The sequence below is a fragment of the Amyelois transitella genome, chromosome 12 (genome assembly GCF_032362555.1).
Source record: "Amyelois transitella isolate CPQ chromosome 12, ilAmyTran1.1, whole genome shotgun sequence".
NCBI classification, from domain to species: domain Eukaryota; kingdom Metazoa; phylum Arthropoda; class Insecta; order Lepidoptera; family Pyralidae; genus Amyelois; species Amyelois transitella.
This window is the reverse complement of record NC_083515.1, coordinates 2,933,965-2,954,140: the sequence shown is the minus strand read 5'-3', so window position 1 is coordinate 2,954,140 and position 20,176 is coordinate 2,933,965. Positions and strand designations below refer to the sequence as shown.

The 20,176-nt window shown below is 36.9% G+C and overlaps 1 protein-coding gene across 1 annotated transcript in view; it reads left to right on the top strand.

Annotated features, from left to right (window-relative positions):
- Positions 1–19,934, top strand: part of LOC106142538 (ras-related C3 botulinum toxin substrate 1) — a 43,954-nt gene extending 24,020 nt beyond the window's left edge. The window contains exons 2-6 of the mRNA XM_013344331.2: positions 13,927–13,998; positions 14,983–15,163; positions 15,578–15,712; positions 16,090–16,271; positions 16,841–19,934. Of these exons, the coding sequence (XP_013199785.1) occupies positions 13,927–13,998; positions 14,983–15,163; positions 15,578–15,712; positions 16,090–16,248 (547 nt within the window). The 3' untranslated portion in view covers positions 16,249–16,271; positions 16,841–19,934. The remainder of the gene's footprint in view (positions 1–13,926; positions 13,999–14,982; positions 15,164–15,577; positions 15,713–16,089; positions 16,272–16,840) is intronic.
- Positions 19,935–20,176: the final 242 nt, after the last annotated feature.

Here is a 20,176-nt window from a genome sequence, read left to right as displayed (position 1 = left end):
GCAGTACTGTAAAAATATATATACATGTAATGAGGTTCAAAATTCACTCGTGGATCGCTCAATAAAAATAATAATGATATTATTATATGTTTTATTTTGCCAACAAAATAAATCAAACTTAAAGTATTAAATCAAACTGATTCAAACAACTGCGTCATTGTGCCAGTAGAATCAGTAGACGGTTCTAGCACCTTTCGGCAGTAAAATTTTTGAAAGGTTTTGGCTGATCTCCAATTACCTCTTTCTAAAATGCTTTCCAGAGGAGCATTATCTAACCAGCTCCTGGATGCAACTGCCGCTCTAAAGCTTCCAGCCGAAGCTTCAATGCCTGATTCGCGTAATAAATGCTTGACCCAACCAGCTATAATACATCGTGTAGCGGGTTTAGGTTTCCCTCTGGTCGATATAAATAAATTTTCACAATTAGCAATAGTTCTCCTCTCACGCCCAACGTCAATCAGTCTTTTTATCCAATAGATAGATAAAACTCTTTATTGCACCATAAGAGAAAACATACAAAACAACACAAAGCAGATACAGTATATGGTACAAAGGCGGACTTATCGCTAAAGCAATCTCTTCCAGTCAACCTTTGGGTGGAAGGAAACCAAACAGGAGATCGGCGTTGGCGCAGAACAAGATAAATAAATGTTTGAACATAATAAGATACATACTACTAATAAAATATATTATAAATATATACATACATACAGAATATATATCTATATATAATACATACAAATACGCATAAATACAGATAAATACATATAATAATAACATATACTTAGGATAGAGTAGAAAGATAATGAGACTTAACGAGATTTCTGAAACTATTAATAGTCTGGGCTTTCCTGATATCGACAGGGAGAGCATTCCATAGACGGACAGCTTGTACAGTAAAAGAGTGGGAGTAAAAATTGGTGCTGGATGTCGGTAGTCTTAGTCGTAGGGTAACCGTGCTACGCAGACTGCGGGTGGCGCCTTGGGCATCGCTATAAAAATTGAAGCGCTCCTTTAAATAAGATGGAGAAAAAGGATTAAATAAGACCGAATAGAGCATTGTCACAATATGCAAATTGCGACGGAGTCGGATAGGAAGCCACTTCAGCTGCGAACGGAAAGAAGAAACGTGATCATATTTGCGAAGCCCAAATATGAAACGAATAGAAAGATTTTGAAGACGCTCGAGTTTGTTTAACTGTTCCTCAGTGACGTCGAGATAAGCAGTATCAGCGTAATCAAGGAGGGGGAGAAGAAGAGATTGTGTCAGCGCAATTTTAGTATCAACAGGTAGGAAATTACGTAACCTTCTAAGCGAGCTGAATGCAAAGAACATTTTCCTGCTCACGTCATTAATATGATGCGACCATGACAAAGTGTTGTCGAATATTAAACCCAAATTTTTCACCTTGTCACTAAAAGGAATTACCACATTATCAAAATTAAGAGGAGGCATTAAACTCCAATCAATACGAGAAACAAAATAAGGGCTACCGATTATGATTGCCTGCGTTTTAGATGGATTCACCTTAATTCCAAAAGATCTGCTCCAGTCAGATATTCGCATCAAATCACCATTAATAGAGGAAATCGCGGAAGGTAAATCAGCTAATGGAGAGTGACAATAAATTTGCAGATCATCCGCATAAAGATGGTAGGAAGACCGAAGGTTATCAGTGATACGGTTAATAAAAAGTGCGAACAATAAAGGAGAGAGCACACCGCCTTGAGGTACCCCAGCCGAGATGTGACACCATGATGATAGATCATCATCAATACGGATGCACTGCTGACGGCCACTGAGGTACGAACTAAACCAAATAATTGCCGATGGAGATATGTTCACAGTGCGCATCAAACTGAGTAGAACATCATGATCGACAGTATTGAATGCATTTGTAAAATCAAGCAACGTGAGGATGGTCAACTGCGAATTGTCCATGGCAAGTCGTATGTCGTCACCGATAGTGATAAGTGCAGAGGTGGTACTGTGCCCTGCACGAAATCCTGATTGGGAGGGATTAAGGATGTGATTTTGTCGAAGAAAATGATTTAATTGTGACTGAACTAAACGTTCAAGGATTTTTGACAAAAATGGTAGAACAGATATAGGACGGTAATCGGAAAAGGACGATGGAGAGGGTTTTTTGGGTAAAGGAGTAATAAACGCATTTTTCCAAATAGAGGGAAAACAACCAGTGGAAAGGGAGTTATTGAACATTTGTGTTAAAGTGGGGAGGATAATGTCAAGTATGGGCAGAACCATTTTACGGCTCATCTCATCAGCCCCAACAGCATTCGAGGTTACAGCAAGGACGCACTTTTGAACATCACATTCGGTAACTAGGTTAAACGTAAAAGGAGGATAATCGGGAGGTGGAAAAGAATTGAGGTGGTTTAATATGGAACTTTTATCATTGCCACCAAAATCACAAGAAGAAGAGAAATGCCTATTGAGGCCATTAATATTAAGAGATTTGGAAACACTGTGGTTTCTCTTTCCTACTCCCAAAGATTTTAAAAACCTCCAGACTCTGCCTGGATCACCATTTTGAACAGTCTTGTGAATGTGACGGCGTTGGGCCTCCCTACACATCTTGTTACAAACGTTACGAACTTCTATATATTTGTCACGATATCCGACTGGATCAGACTTAAACCTAGTCTTAGCAGCGTGTTTTTTAGCAATACAAGCCCTAATGCTATCTGTCAACCATGGAGCAGGAAAGTGCTTGACCCTAACAGGTCGAATAGGAGCGTGTTTGTTGTAAATGCCTATAACTAGGTCATTAAATTTATTAACTTGATCATTGACCGAGTCAGTTTCAAATACTGAATCCCAATTACTTTGTATGGCATCATGACGCAACATATTAAGGTCAATAGCATTAAAATTACGCTGCAGAAGAATTTTGGATTTTGGTTTCGGAGGTTTAATTTTGATAGAAAGATATAAAAGGTCATGGTAGGAGAAAATATCTGCATTGCATTGACCATGTTTGGATACAAGATCAGGAGAGGACACAAGAATGAGATCGAGAAGAGAAGGAACGCGACCGGGAAAATGATGCGTAGGAAGGAGTGGAAGAATGGTCAAATTGCAAGCATCAGTAATGGATGATAAGGAATTTGCACGGTTATCACCTTTGACTAAGCATGTGTTGAAGTCACCTAGTATAATTGTGTGCATATAGGAGGGCATGATGTCTTCTAAGGTAGTTTCAAGGCTAGAGAAATAATTAATATTTGAAGAAGAACTATAGAAAACACCAAGGAGAACAGGAGTGTGTGAAAGAGTGATTTCAATAAAGAGATACTCGGCTTCAAGAGAGGAGTCAGTAACTTGAGACGCACGAATAATATTAAAAGGGATATAAGATCTTAAGTAGATGGCAACACCACCACCACCCTTATCAGGGCGATCATTGCGAATGAGTTGGAATCCCGGTAAGGAGTAAGAGGTGGAAGGATGACAAGATTTAAACCAAGATTCAGAAACTAATATGGCATGTACATGTTTGCTGTCAAAACAGGTCAACAGATCAGGATAATGACCTGGTATGCTTTGTGCGTTAATATGAATTACGTTAAAGTTTTTAGGCACATCAGAAAAATACCCATCAATAGTCTCGTTAAGTGGAAGAGTGATAGAATTAATACTATCATTTGTACTACACATAATAAATTATTTGTATATATACCTATATATATGAGAATAAAATAATAATAAAGTGCTATAATAATAAAATAATATAAAATATAATATATAGTTATTTGCTAAATTAGCAATAACCAATTTAGAGCCACCCGCCAGCAGACTAGTCTTAGAGAAGAAAGAACATAATTAATAAATGAGACAAAATATCATAACATCTCGAAAAGATGATATTTAAAAAAGAAAAAAAAAATTAAAAATAAAAGAGTTACTGTCAATGTCAAGTGACGACAGATGACAGACTCATGACAGTTAGACAACGCAAGCAAAAGTAAACAAATCTGACATATACTACAACAACTACCGCATTTGACTCATAAATTAAAAACAAAATATAATAAAAAGTAAGAAGGTAGTTATTAGAAATCACTTCGTAAGAACCGATGTTACATTCCGACGGAAACTACTTCTTGACAACGACACGTTTCGGACGCGACGACGAGCCCCCGACGACCGCCGAAGCTGCAGGCACCACCGCAGGCTTTGTCGCTGGTATGCCACCCGCCGGCACCACTTCTGCAGTAGGCTTCTCGCTCAAGACCTCTGTTTGGAAGTTACCTCGAAGCCTGTTGACATCCAATGGACAGGATCTAAGCTTTTATTGTTTTTATTACACTTTAAATGCCAACCTGACTGGCGATAATCAGCAGAGTCAGTTTTCGAGCCAAATATTGGCATCAAAGTTATTGAATCACCGGTTATTATGCAATTATTCGAATTAATACGAAGTAAGGTTAAGTCGTGCACACGACGACCAGAACAAAGTAACAAAATAGAAGCTGTACACTTAGAAACAACATATAAATTATCTGTGTCCGAATTAATTTGCGTTAAATGACTTATTACTAAATCAATATTCCAAATAGGTGGTTTCGAGTCTTTTGGTTTAGATAAAGAGATGGACTTTAAAATGCGCTTAACAAATGGGTGTCCACTCAAACGTTCACCTGACTCCGGATCACATAAAGTAGAAACTACGGATTTATGGCATAAAATAGTGCTGTATGAAAGACCCTCATGCTGATGTAAATACGCTAAAAATTTTGCAAGTTGGACCCCACTGGGCCGTGATATAGGAATATTATTTGTTTGAGCCCAATGACACCATCTGGTCCATGCCGGCTTATAAGATTTTATAGTGGATGGTCTCCAGCTTCTGAGAAGTAAGGAACGCTCCTGGTCGGACCAATCCTTTAGGTAATCACGCCACCCCCACATTTCCAAACTTCCAGGCACATCTGCGTTACCTTCGGAGGAGTTAATCCGGTCGTTGCATCTATCAGGACTTCTGAAAGATTTCTGATGGTCCATGGTGGGTCCTTGGACCTCGACTTTAGATCGGGCCTCCAAAACACCTGCTCCCATCTCGGGGCCACGATCAAGTATGTGCCTCGGCATGAATTCAGGTGCTGTAAGATTTTGGGTATCAAAAAGGGTGGAGGAAACACCCAAGCCAGTGGGTAATCCCAACTTTGGGACAGAGCGTCGTGAAATTCGGCGTGCTTGTCCTGGTAGTCCAGTGTACAATACATGGGAACTACCCGAGTGATATGGGAAGCAAACAAATCTATCGTGGGTGTCCCCCATTTTGTAAAAATTAACTGTGTGGCTCGAGGTAGAAGGTGCCACTCGGGAATAGCTTGATACCGGGATAACCGATCTGCTTCGACATTGTATAGTCCGGGGATGTGGTGTACAGTAAGGTTTATGTGATGATAGTCTAAGAGTCTCAATATTTTGTGGGTCAAATCTAGTAACTGCTGAGACTTGGTCCCCCCTTCGTTTCGTAGATAAGAAACTGCAGTCTTGTTGTCGCACTGCAAATGAACGGCTGCGTTGCGGAGACTCTGACCATGCTCTTCTAACACTTTGAACACAGTTAGAAGCTCTTTGAGATTGCAATGTAAGTGCTTCTCCCGGACGGTCCAAGTCCCTGACAAATAGTGATTGTCTATTTGTGCGCCCCAGGCATGGTCTGACGCATCTGTTACTATGTAATGAGATGGATGAGGAACGTGTATCCGTGAGCAATCCTCTATGTGGCTGAGCCACCAAAACATCTCCACTAAAACATCGTCGGAAAGTGGAATATGGTTTGTGGTCATATTCTTTGAATGGACAATTGTGAACTTCTGCAAACGTCGGGAATTCATTCTCCCCCGTGGTATCACGAAACTGGCAAAGTTCATCATTCCCACTAAGCTTTGTAACTGCTTGAGGCTGGCAGTTTTGTTTTTGACGAGATTGTTGATCATGGCCGTCAATTTCAAACATTTCTTTTCTGGCAGCGCTCGTCGGTTGTCCCGCACATTCCACAATATTCCAAGATACTCTACTTCTTGGCATGGCATCAACATTGATTTGTCGTAATTCACTGTCCACCCTAAGTGATTTAGAAGAATTAATGTCTCTGATGCCTGTCTTCTCAGGGTTTGAGGGTCCTGGTTCGCCAAAAGATAATCGTCGAGATAAACTACTACTCTTATTCCACGTTCCCGAAGAATCTGGCAAACCCAATTGCTCAACGCAGCAAACGTCTTTGGAGCCGAACTCAAACCGAAGGGTAGACAGTTCATTTCCAGGAGTTGTCTTTGGTATACTAGGCGTAAAAATGGCCTGTGTGATAACGCAATTGGCAGGTGGAAGTACGCCTGGGACAAATCTATTTTTATCAACCAATCGTATGACTGCAGGAAGTCGGGTATTTTGTGAATATTTATGAGTCTGAACGGACTTGTGTAAACATAATAGTTGAGGGTCTTCAGGTTGAAGATTGGCCTCATTGTTCCATCGCTTTTGGGAACTAAGAACATACGGGAGACGAAACTTGGCGAGATCGTGGGAACCACTGATAAGACGCCTTCTGATTTCATTTTCATAATGATTACAGTCATTTCCGTCGAGGGTGGTGTAATGTGCCGGCCTTCTTTTACATTTGGTATATGAAATGGAGGTTTTTGTAAAAAAGGGATACGGTAACCTGAAATTATCTTCAGGATAAATTCGGGGGCACCCATTTGCCTCCACCTTGCGAGGTAATATTGTAATTGGCCGGCTTGGAAGGGACTCGGTGAGTCAACGACTTCCTGTCTTACGACCTCGCCTGTCCCGGTGGGACGAGGGAGAGTACTTCCGTGTGCGGTTTTCATTTTCTCGACGGTAGTTTGTATGCTTACCGCCTCGACCACGAAATGTCTTTTGTCCATAATTACTGCTGCCACCAGCTTTAGACGGATGAGAATGAAAATGACTCTTGTTGTCAATCTTTTTAGATGTCTGTGCAGAAGAATTCCGTTGAGCAGACGAGGATGGATCGGGTTGCGTTGCAAAAACGCGATCCTTTTCACGGGTCCAAAAAACCTTACGAACTCCGCCGGCTTTTTCCAGGACAGAAGTAAATTTTTCGTTCTCAAAAAGCGTGTTGCACGATGGCGGTATTTTCCTTAAGAGGGTTTTATGAAGAGGGTCCTTAACAGACGCCAAAATAGTTTCCCTACGCTGTTGAATAATTTCTGCTCTATGACCGCAGACCATCTGAAGAGCATCGTTACTTATTTTCGAAAAATTACCAGTCACAAAAATGTCCTGGATTTTTAAAAATATGTCATCGTAAGATGGATTTGAATTTTCTTTAGCCCAACCCAAAAAGTCACGCAAGTCGTAGTCATTGTTATCTTGATAGACAGAGTCATATCTATTTGAATCTAACCGGTTTTTAATACCGGCCACTTCAGCAATTAATTTATCTAACTTATGATCAGAATTACGAAAACGCTTACGTGTACTCCTCCTGCTTGCGCCTCCCGAGCTGCTGCTACTCGAACTAGAGCTGCTAGAACTCGAACTCTCATACCGCTTTCTTTTTCTCGATCGCTTGGGTTTATCAACACGATTTGTATCTTCCGGCACTTCTCCATTTAATTCACTCATATTTTAAACTAAAATGCATATAAGAGACAGAATCAATACTTTATTAATAAACTTTAATTATTTTTCTAAAAAAAACAAGACTTAACTGGCACTTAAATCAATTGTCTAAAATAATTTTAACTTTTAATTTATGTGGGGTAGCACTACGTCAGTAGGCTTCCCAGTTTAAAAACTGGATGTCGTAAAAGGCGACTAAACCTTTAGTTCAAAAACAATCGACCATCCAAATACACTTTTTTAATCGTTTTTAAAAGGTTTTATTAATCTACCTTCAAAATAATAATTTTGCTAAAGCTATTAACAAAAAGGGATACACATACCTGATTTTTTTTTTTTTTTTTTTTTTTTACTTTAAAAATATGAAGTAATGAAGTAAATAAGTACGTCTATGAACAAAAAGTATAACCAACCAAATATAGCACAGGTTTCCAGGCACGTGTTAACGGGTCAGAAACAACGACGTCAATGAGAAAATCAAAGCGCGCAAAACTAGGGGCGCTTGCTGCTGGTGGTGGTGGATAGTGCGAAAGAGACAGCTAAACAAAGTAAGAAAGGGATAGGAAACGGAAGGAAGCGATGGCAACTCTCATACTTTATTATTAGGCTTCGAATAACGGTCAAGATGTTTAATGATAGAATTGAGATTCAAAAAGCGACAGGTTGCTAGCCCATCGCCTAAAAATGTATCGCAATTTTATAAGCTTTTCCCTTTGTCGCCTTTAACGACATCAATGGTAAAGAGATGGAGTGGACCTATTCTTTTTTGTATTGGTGCCTGGAACCACACGGCATTGATCTCATATCTATGTAATAAAACGGAGTCATTCACTGCAGAAAGTTTATGGTAACACTAGGTATAGACGGCGCTCTAACAACGAATGCAATGCAAGATAGATCTAGTACAAAGAATTTCATTAAAGCATTGCGACGTGTGACGACGACTGACGATTTGATCCAAATTCCCACAAAGAGGTGCATGCACCATGAAAAGAAAAAAAAAGGTGTATGCACAATAAGATGTATAATTATACATCATACATTACATTACATATGGTCACGTCTATATCCCTTGCGGGGTAGACAGAGCCTTCAAAGAGAGAGAGAGTCTTAAAAAGACTGGATGGCCACGTTCAGCTATTTGGCATAATGATAGAATTGAGATTCAAATTGTGACAGGTTGCTAGCCCATCGCCTAAAAGAGAATCTCAAGTTTGTAAGCCTATCCCTTAATCGCCTTTTACGACATCCATGGGAAAAAGATGTAGTGGTCCTATTCTTTTTTGTATTGGTGCCGGGAAACCACACGGCACGATATATACATACTAATATTGATTCTTGATTTTTCCTGCATAGTTAAGTGTGGAGCAACCTTCAGTGCTAAGTGGATGACGAAGCTAGCCCTAATATCATATATAACTAGCGGTCATGGCACGTTATGGTTAGTAAGAGGTTAAGCTCGGTGAATCATCCGATTTACAGTTTCAATTGCATTGAAAAGTTGTAGGTAAATTGCTTGTTTTTTTTTTAACCGTTCTAGGGGGTAAGATTTTTGGGGCCAATGTCCTGAAATGTACATGTCGCGGTTGAGGTGATAATGATAAAGATTATTAGTTACATTACTTCTCCTTAGGGTAGACTGGAAAGCCATTTCAGTCCTTCTTCAGCAAATTCCATTGAACCTTAAGGACTTGGTAACAATTCCCTATGATCTTGTTGAAAAACGAATTTTTTATTTGATAAATATCATGTTGTGTCAGAAAGAAAACAGCCTTTGAAAGTTAAGAATTTACTTTTACACATAAATTTGGACTACATCATTGCGGGCTTGACGGAGCCAACAGTCTCGAAAAGATCAATAGGCCACGTTCAATTTTCCAAGTTTATAAGCTTATCCCTTAGTTGCCTTTTATGACTCCATGATTTATGATCCATGGGAAAGAGATGGCGATGTCCTTATTTTTAAATTGGTAACGGATACCATACAGCAACAGTTAATAGACAATTATCTAGAATTTTAAATGAAGAAGAAGTAAAATTGCCGTTGCTTTTTTGTAATCCAAGATCCAAGAAACAAAACAAAGAACAGTTTTATTCGAATGATCGATGAGTAAATCGCGACAGCGATTGTTTTCGATTAAAGCATAATATTTACACTTCCTTGACCTCCTGAGTCACGGTTAGACGATGACTCAGTCACGATATGACTGAGCACTCAATCTCTATACTTATGGTTGGGTTTGAACGATAGGATCTTGTGGTCTAATAATATATATACCTACCTATCCTATAGTTTATTTATACCAAGTCAAGTGTAATGAATATCTTCTACTTCATCCTCCATCTTTATCTTCTGCCTCATTTTCTTTTATAAACCTTGTATGCTTATGCAATTCAGTAATTCTTATAATTTTACATACATATACATGTATGTACACGTGTAGATGTAGACATCACGTCTTTATCCATTATCGGGTAGACAGAACCAACTGTAACGTACTTTATTTGTCTCGGACGTTTCGAGTCATGTTACAATGATACCGAGCGTCGCTTGGTGACCACGGATATAAGGTTCGTTATGGGCACGATTAATACCTGTATTATTTATAAATTGTGCAACGCGAAAGTTCAAAATCAGAATTCTCGCTTTTGGAGAATTCGCGAAGAAGAAGGCTGAAAGGCCACGTATTATTTAAGAGTAGGTACTTACTTAAATAAAAATAAAATAGTAGTTAAGTAGAATACTTTTTTTGTTCTACGTATCCGAAGACGAACGCACGCACCGACTCGGGGGCATTCACTGACTGATCCTTCACTACGTTCGGTTACTTGCCGCGATGTGCAGTGCTGTTAAAGGGTTGCCACATCATCATCAACGAATTCTATTTATTATCAATAGAATCATTAGAAATCAGTATCATTTGTCAATGAAGTAATTTGTGTCGCAGTGTGTGATGGAATTTGGAAGTACATTTAATATTACTGAATTAATTACAACAAAATTAGGTTTAATTTCCATCTATAGTGTGGTATCAGAAAAATATGAGTACAATATTCCCATATATTGGTGGTAACATTTAATTGTAACTTTAACCTCGCCGCAATAACATTATCGGAAACAGAGATCGGATAGATAACTATTGTTTAAAAGTAAATTGTCTACACACATGACAAAGAATAAATGATGATGTTTTAATTGTCATTTAACCCAGCATATACTTTAATAGCAAATTAACTTACCCCGAGCGCAAATTTTACCTTTAGTATCTTCGAGTTTAAATTACTCATAATCATAAAAGAGAAGCGAGACCGTCATTTCTCTGAGGAAATAACGTTATTTAGCCGTTTTTACGATATTACTTTAAATTTCACCGTATAATTTACGTGTTACTTACAAAAATATTTATCTTATTATATATCTAAGAGTATCTTAAGTTGCAAATATACCGTAAAATGGTTGTTTCATTCTAATTGTATCCTCCTAAAAGAATTTCCAAAAAAACAACAAATGTTACTCTTGATGTGTTACATTTGTCTCGGTGCCAAATATCAATAAAATTAGTATATAATTTTAAAGTTTATTTGTTAAAATCAATTTTCTTTTTATGTAATAGTCCTAAATGACAGCCCTAATAAGTGCTGACAGGATGCCGTACTCGCACTACGAGGGTTGAATACATCGCAATAAAACTCGACCGATTTAAATTGCACTCTGACCTCCAGACGTGCCTGGAAATACGAGTACAATATTGTGTCGCTGGATTCTCTAGTAAATATTAAAAGTCCAAAGTTATTAAGGTATACTTTTATTATATGGATATTTACTAGATTGATAACCCCCATAAAATAAGAAGGTAGCTTTTTCTCTTCTAAGCAATTATAGGAAACAGGCTATTATAACTTCGCCCGCGCAATTTTAGTGTTACCTACAAAAGAATACAGGTTTTTACCGCGCGAATTTAGCGCAACCCACAAAAGAATTCCGGTTTTTCGAACACATAAGAAATCGGGAATTATAGGTTTTACAGGGATGAAAGTCTGTTCAGTAGGAAATGCGTGAAGTGCTAACAAACAAACTTACTTTCGCATTTTTAATAATAGTTGAGATTCTTAAGCAGTGTTAAGACATTTTATGGATGTAACAACGTGAAAGCCTCTAAACTTGTTGTGGAAACAATAATTTTTAGTCACATTATCATCATGATCATGAGACACTTCACTATGGCTGTAAAGCCAAATCTCGGCTGGTATAAAGAAATACTCAAGTCGTAAACCGGAGGTTTTATTACAATGACAGCGATAAAACAGAGATGGAATCATTGACAGATAACTGTTAGTAGTTTTCCATTGTCTCCTACATATAATAGTCTAAGATCCGGCTGCAAAATCACTACGTTCATCGCGTAGTTAATCAAACTCACATTTTAACATACATTTATGAATAGGATAATACATAGATAATAGGGTGCCAGTCAATAAGTGGCCGCAAGTAATTTTAATTAAATTAATGTTAATTAATTTTCCAAAAAAAATTTCGTTCACTTGTTTTTTAAATAAAATATCATCCACATCATAGAAATGTATGTAAAGAATTCGAAAATCAATGGGTGCCGTTACACACTCGGCCGCAACTACTACGCAGCCAGGTTTAAACAGGTAATATTTTGGTCTATTTATACGTTCATGTCGTACACGCATGTTTTTTATATCAAATTAAAGCTAATTTTTTTTTTAATATGATGATATATCGCTGCCTGTGAATAAATGGCCGCAAATTAGGGTTGCTAGCTGTTAAAAACTCGAGGTATCCGAGATAAAGTGAAAGAGAGTTAGCGCGTAACGCCACTTCTTAGACAAGGATGGCGAGTACCAGCTGTGCGAGTATTTGAAGCCATTGCGCACGCGTCAATAGATTGGGTTCTCAGCCAGCGATGCAAACAGTAATACGAATGACTTTACATTTACTCCAAAATTATAATTAAGTAATTAATATTCTGCAAAAAAAAATTGAAAATAAGAAAATATTTATTTCATAATAAAAAATTGTTTATTGATCAAGTAAAAATGAAAAAAGCGTACTTATAAAGAATAGAATTTTGAGTATGTTTTATTTTTTTTACAAAAAAGATGACTGTTGAGAACCCTATCTATACGTGTGCGCAATGGCTTCAAATACTCGCACAGCTGGTACTCGCCATCCTTGTCTAAGAAGTGGCGTTACGCGCTAACTCTCTTTCACTTTATCTCGGATACCTCGAGTTTTTAACAGCTAGCAACCCTAATTTGCGGCCATTTATTCACAGGCAGCGATATATCATCATATTAAAAAAAAAATTAGCTTTAATTTGATATAAAAAACATGCGTGTACGACATGAACGTATAAATAGACCAAAATATTACCTGTTTACACCTGGCTGCGTAGTAGTTGCGGCCGAGTGTGTAACGGCACCCATTGATTTTCGAATTCTTTACATACATTTCTATGATGTGGATGATATTTTATTTAAAAAACAAGTGAACGAAATTTTTTTTAGAAAATTAATTAACATTAATTTAATTAAAATTACTTGCGGCCACTTATTGACTGGCACCCAATTATCTATGTATTATCCTATTCATAAATGTATGTTAAAATGTGAGTTTGATTAACTACGCGATGAACGTAGTGATTTTGCAGCCGGATCTTGTACTATAAATCTTGGTTTAAATTAGAGTCTATTTCACTATGTAGCTTTAGTTTTGAAAGGGTTTAAAAATTAGGCAATCTTAAAGTTATTTTGATACTCGTATCGAAAAAAATTAGTAAAATATTATCAAATTTCGTTTATTTGATAATTCACAATAAAAGAGCATTGTATTCGGATTCAAACTTTAAACAATCGACCAATAAAAATTAATGATTGTAGTGCTGTGCTGGTGATGCGATATTTACTACCTATACATCTTTCCATGGATGTCGTAAAAGGCGACAAAGGGATATGCTTATAAACTTGGAATTATTCTTTTAGGCGATTGGCTAGCAACCTGCCACTATTTGAATCTCAATTATATCATTGAGCCTAACAGCTGAACGTGGCCTATCAGTCTGTCAAGACTGCTAGCTCTGTCTACCCCGCAAGGGATAAAGACGTGATTATATAAATGATTAATGAGATGGAACCTCTACATCTTAGCGTTGTTTATCCTTGCGCCAGAGGCGTGCCCAAGTGGGTATTTCATCTTTAGGTCACCCGCATCACAAAAGAGGTCGCCACTATTTAAAATTCCGTTTCCTTGTTCACAGTGCCGTCGGTAAGACCTGCCTACTCATCAGCTACACGACAAATGCCTTCCCTGGGGAATATATACCTACAGTGTAAGTAATGAACTCATTTGATTTCAAACATAATATTATCTTGACTTTGATGTCAGATGGTAAGACGATTTTGAAGAATCAGAAGTAGAGGCTAAGAAGCTCTTTTTTTGACTTGTGGAAAGACCTTTGTCTACCCAGCCGGTTACAGGTAGCCGGAAGGGTAATATTTCTCTTGCTTATAACATTACATACTGTAAGTAGTCATACATATTACAGACTAAGAACTAAACAAAGTTACAATAGCGCGTAAAATGTAAACAAAATGTCATTGTTATTCTTTCAATTTTCTTAGTCTCCCTGACCACATACCCGATAACGTTATCCAATAAGAATAATAAAACATATGTACGTCATGAATCACCCGGCGATACACAGGACGTGTTAATTATGTATTAATTGCTGATAAATAAGGCAAAGATTTATTGTTCGAATGTGTAAATACCAGAATAATGAGCGCTAGCCACTTCATCCGTTTCATTGTGTAGATTCCTTCATAGGTGTATCCAAATACTGTGTTGTTATTTTTTTGGTTACTATTGCGTCACGTTATCTTCATACTGTATATTAGAATCTAGTCTCGTAGGTATTGTTTCAATCATCTAACTCGGAATATGGGTTAGGTTGACTTTCGTTAAGATTGACACACTAACGCCACCTATGTTAAATGTATAAAAATAATAATAGAATCATCGATCGATATATAAGTGGTCTTTGGTAATTTTTTTGTCAGATGCCAAAATGATAAGATTAATGGATGTGGATGAAGCAAAAGATGTATGCAAAGAGCATGATGTCCAAAGCAATAATACATTACATACATATAACCACGTCTTTATCACTTACGGAGTAGTCAGAGCCAACAGTCTTGGAAATTTCTGAAAGGCCACGTTCAGATCAATGATAGAATGAAAAGAAATCATGACTGTATATCTGCTCATACAACTTTTGCACACCATGTTAAAATTATATTTGTCCTAATTTCAGATTCGACAACTACTCCGCTAATGTTATGGTCGACGGCAAACCCATCAACTTGGGTCTATGGGATACGGCGGGTCAAGAAGATTACGACAGGCTGCGACCTCTATCGTACCCACAAACCGACGTGTTCCTCATATGCTTCTCTCTGGTCAATCCCGCTTCATTCGAGAACGTTCGGGCTAAGGTAAATTATACATTTTGTGATATTATAAATACATTCACATTTAGCCATTAGGACAAATAACTATGTTAATTAAGCCTAGATTTTCATATCCATAGTCCAATATGTAAATTTAATAAAATATGTGTCTTATGCGGGATCGTTATACATCATTTCATAAGATTAGACATGCAAAGAGCCATACTTTGGTATTATATATCTATGAAAGTCCTTGTTGCGTCTCTTTCTCTCTGAAAAGGAGCCCGTATGACAACTACCCTGGATAGGAAAAGTCATATTTTAAAACGAAGCTTCTCCTATCTAACCCCAGCAAACTTATCTGACTAAATTACCCATTATTGATCATGCTCTTATCCAATAAAACCTTTATCAAATATATGACGGAAGTATAATTTTTCTTAATGTTGACCATTCCAGTGGTACCCCGAAGTGCGGCATCACTGCCCATCAACGCCCATCATCCTGGTCGGCACGAAACTGGATCTTCGCGAAGACAAAGACACCATCGAAAAGCTGAAGGACAAGAAATTAGCGCCTATTACATACCCCCAGGTAAATATTCTCATGCTTTTGGTTTGCTTGTAGCTGCTTTTGTGACTCTCGTACTTTAATTTCTTTGCGTGTTTCCAGAGCTGCTCTCTCCGTCCTTAAATTCCATGTCCTCTTTCCGAAAACGTTTTCACCAGCTTGCCCAAAGTTCAACAGATAGGCGGTTTGTGTGTGGAGCTTTTAATAACACCATAATTACCATTAGGAGTCGAACTACTATAGGGAGTTGAAGTCTCAGGCAAAACTTATCATAGCCCATGTTCCTCCTGGCGTTAAACCCACAGTCACCTCCTAACCTATCTTTTCCCGCGTTTATTAGCTGTTGCTGCAATAAGTCTGACGACAGATTGTAACTTAATATTAAACCTTTTAATTTCCAGGGTCTAGGCATGGCAAAGGAAATCACCGCTGTGAAGTATCTCGAGTGCTCTGCGCTCACGCAGAAAGGTTTGAAGACGGTGTTCGACGAGGCAATCCGCGCCGTGCTGTGCCCCTCGCAGCCGATCAAGTCGCGGAGTCGGAAGTGTTCCATTCTGTAATGGAGGCGCTAACTGCCAACTTGGTATGTCTTATTGTTATATACTGTAATGAAATAGTTCTTGTAAAGACAGTATTCGGCGAGGTTGGAGCGGAAGCAGTGTTTTGGATTTGACCTAAAGACAGTTCGAGTTGTATTTTCTTGGTATGTTTTACTTTAAGCGGGTTGAACTCGAAATAATGAGAGACATGTTCAGGTGTTCCGCTCAATGAGATGGAAAAAGCTATGATGAGAGGGAGTTGCAGAAACCAAAGATAATTAGCATAACTCTTAAGTTTTCTTATGCCTATTAATTTTTCATGGAAAGTAATGTTCCATCATAATAATGTTAATTTTTCAGTTATAAATACGATTTTTTAAAATAATTTTACGTTGGTAAGTGAAGTAGTGGGTAGACGGTAAGTTAAAGTGTCAAGGGAAAGTAAATCAAAAATAATTTGAAAAGTGTTCGACTTTTTGACAAAGCCCACTGCTGAAGATACACTGTAACTTTAGTTGGTATGTTACATTAGAACTACCTATTAGTAGTTCTAGAACTTCCTATTAGTAGTTAGAAGTAGTTAGTAACATTCGTATTTATACTTTCTTTCCAGATAGTGTAGCTGCACTACGAGAAGCCAGTGTAATTCAGCATAAGCTTTTCAAAACAGAGCACCGAACACCAGTCCCCATCACGGGGCCATAGTGCTGTTAAAATGGACTGCAACAGAATGCATACATAGCTGTTAAATTTTACTGTTATACGCATTATTGTAACGTGGGTCGGTGTGAGTGAGCTCCGTAATGTAATCGCTTTTTATATAATCTGTAATCGCTGACAGTTGTCTATGGTGCGTTGTTGTTTTTAAGGCAAAAGTGTATCGGAGCATACAGCCATAACTTTTTTATAGATGGGATTGTAAATGGTTTACTTGCTTGCTCGACATCTAAGTTGTTTAGAATTAGGTCTTAAATCTAGGTATGTAGTGATATCGAGAGGAATAATCGCGCACAATCTATAAAAATTATCATAAATGTCTATAAATGCAAAATGTTTAAACATCAAATTATAATAGTTTTGCATATGAGACATTTATATAAGCAATATTATACATTTTTCTAACGAAGGGTGTGGTGTCAAGCAAGTAAGTACTTGTAATAAATATCACAAAATATTTATGAATATTGAGACAACTGTCAGTTGTGTATTTTTTATCCGAGTTTAACTCATTTGGGTGCTTCCCTTTATGCGATCTTTTCTCTTACAATTAATGTTACATTCCTTGTTGCTAAAATAAACCTTTGCGTTCGGTACAAATTTTGTTTTTAATCGATTTGAAATGAAAGTGGTTTTTAAAATGGAATTGTTGAAATTTGTGTTAGACAGAGATTATATTTTTCGATTTATTATTGCTTATTTCGTTCCCAATTGTTGTATTTCAATGTAATTGTCGATAAGTACAGTATATATTAAGAAAGCGGCAGGTCTACGCTTCGTATTCATAGCCTTTCAAAGTAATAGATGTTAAAAATGTAATATTGTAAAATTTTATTTTAAATCGATAAGTCAATAAATATCACTAAACAGTTCTGTCTATGTTCGAATTTGTTTAAAAATGCGTTTATTGTATTTACTATGTATAACTTGTTACGGTCATTATTGATTTTCTTTTTTTTATAATGCGTGCGCGCAAATGCCAATACGTTAGATACATATCGTGGAGGATAAGCTGTAATTTAGAAACCAGTCGATTAATCGATTTAGGTTCGATTTAACTAACGATTAAATGTCTACGTGTGAGGTGTCAACATTAATGTTTCGATTCATAGATGTGCGGAGTTTTATGTGTGAGATAATAAATACTTAATGTATTGTTAAAATAATATGATTGTCCCCACGCACACATAACACACCATGCAAAAAAAAACGAAATATGAATACTTGTACCTAACTGGTAGAGTTAGTTTTTACGCAGCAGACACGCTTTACTTTTATTCGATTCCCCAATCGAATGGACCTCGGTAATCCATTTTCAGTAATCGATTTACAATCGGAATTAATTCGATGAAATTTATCACGATCGCACAATTTACAGCGTATTTTAAATAAATGAAGCAAGCAGATGTTTACACTCGTCATCTGCTTGAGACTTTAGAATTTTGTACCTACTATTTTGAAGTATAGAAACGTTTAGATATTTTTTATAATGAAATCAATATTCGATTTCTACCACATATGCTATAGAAGTAGTGGTAGAAGATGATTTTCAGTCAATAATCTAGATTTAACTGGCGGTTTGATCGGTTGCCAAATTTGTATCTTTTTAACATGGAATTTTAACGTGTAATCTTGCTTTGTGTATGAATAATTATTTTAACATTTGCTATGCTTCAAAAACGTAGTGTAAGAGCAATACGAATAGGGAGCAGGTTCATCGGGATTATTGATGTTGACAAGATATATGTTGTTCACTACATTCTTTCTCTAACTGTGAAGTTAAACAAAAGATAAAGAACACATACGGCTTGTCAACGTTCTTGAATAGATACCTATTACACTTGGTACCCTTCTATTTGTACATATTTATGAAAACACACAGATATCTACAAAACTAACAATAACTTCTAAAAATTAAAGACAAAAATTATTTTCTTTATTGATCTTTCTCTGGTAAAAAAATTAAGCTACATATTCTAAAAAAATGAGTAACTGCCTGCCAGCCAACGATAACGCAAACGAACGAAAAGTGGGTATAAATCACTAATCTCGAAAAGTTGAGGACGGATTTTGTTTCTGTTTGAAATGTTGGAAGGAGAGTTTTTTTTATCTATCTATAAATAAATGCCATGCGGTCGTTAGTTAAAAATCATGTGTCTCGTGTGTTATCTTACATAAATATACTAGGACTTCAATATCCGTAGCACCCGCTCCCTGTATGTATCGCCATTTAGTTTTATTAGGAGAGGGCACTTTTCTGCTGAAAATGTGATAACGGGTTTAGGCTTTAATTGACTGCCTTGCGGGGGCCTCTTTCTACACTATGCTAGCCAATTTCTAAGGTCATACAATTTTTATTAAAATGGCACTAAGTTAATTACTGTCTAAATCCACTCCTAAAATATAAATGTTATTGTAAGATGGAATAGTACACGTAAGTTTGTGTTTAAGATGTGTGCAATTGTTACTGCTTGCTATTCTATAGTAAAGTCTTTATGCGATGAAGAATTTTATTTTGTATTTTTTTTTATTGTCACTTCACATTATTTGTATTCGGTTACTTCACTACAAAAATTATGTATGTACCCATGCTACATTAGTTTTAGAACAGAGATAACGACAGTATTTTCAATGTCATCTGTATTCACACTTTTAAGGGTTAAGGCTTGTTAAATTTTTTATCATCGTGGAAATATATGACGTTTGTACCCTACTGGGACCGTAAAAATGTGTAAAATTAGTAAAGCACCAACAATTGCACAAAACAATAGCCGTAAGATTTTAATGTATGTATTGTTCAGATGCAAATATATTTAGAAGAATCAGCATGTAAATAACGGTAATTTAGTATTAACTAAAATATAACTAACGCCATTTAATTTGGTGTGCATTTTATATGAATCCATAATAGGGAAGCTTCGCATTTCTCGATAAGTTGAAATGGACTTGTTAGTGTTAAATTAATAAAATTAATATTCCTTTTATTTTCATTGATTCTTTTATTCCTAATGTATAAGTACCTACCTGTAACGATGTATTTAAGCGGCTTATATGATCACGCGCTGACAATGGACTACATAACTTTCAGATATACATTTAGGGTGGAAAGGCCTTCAACCAGTCCATTCTCACTATCATATTGAAGTGAGACAGTATGCTCTATTTGTTAAAAACTAGCAATTTGTTTCGACGTATGTCGTTCGCGATAACAGATAATAAGAAACATGCTTCT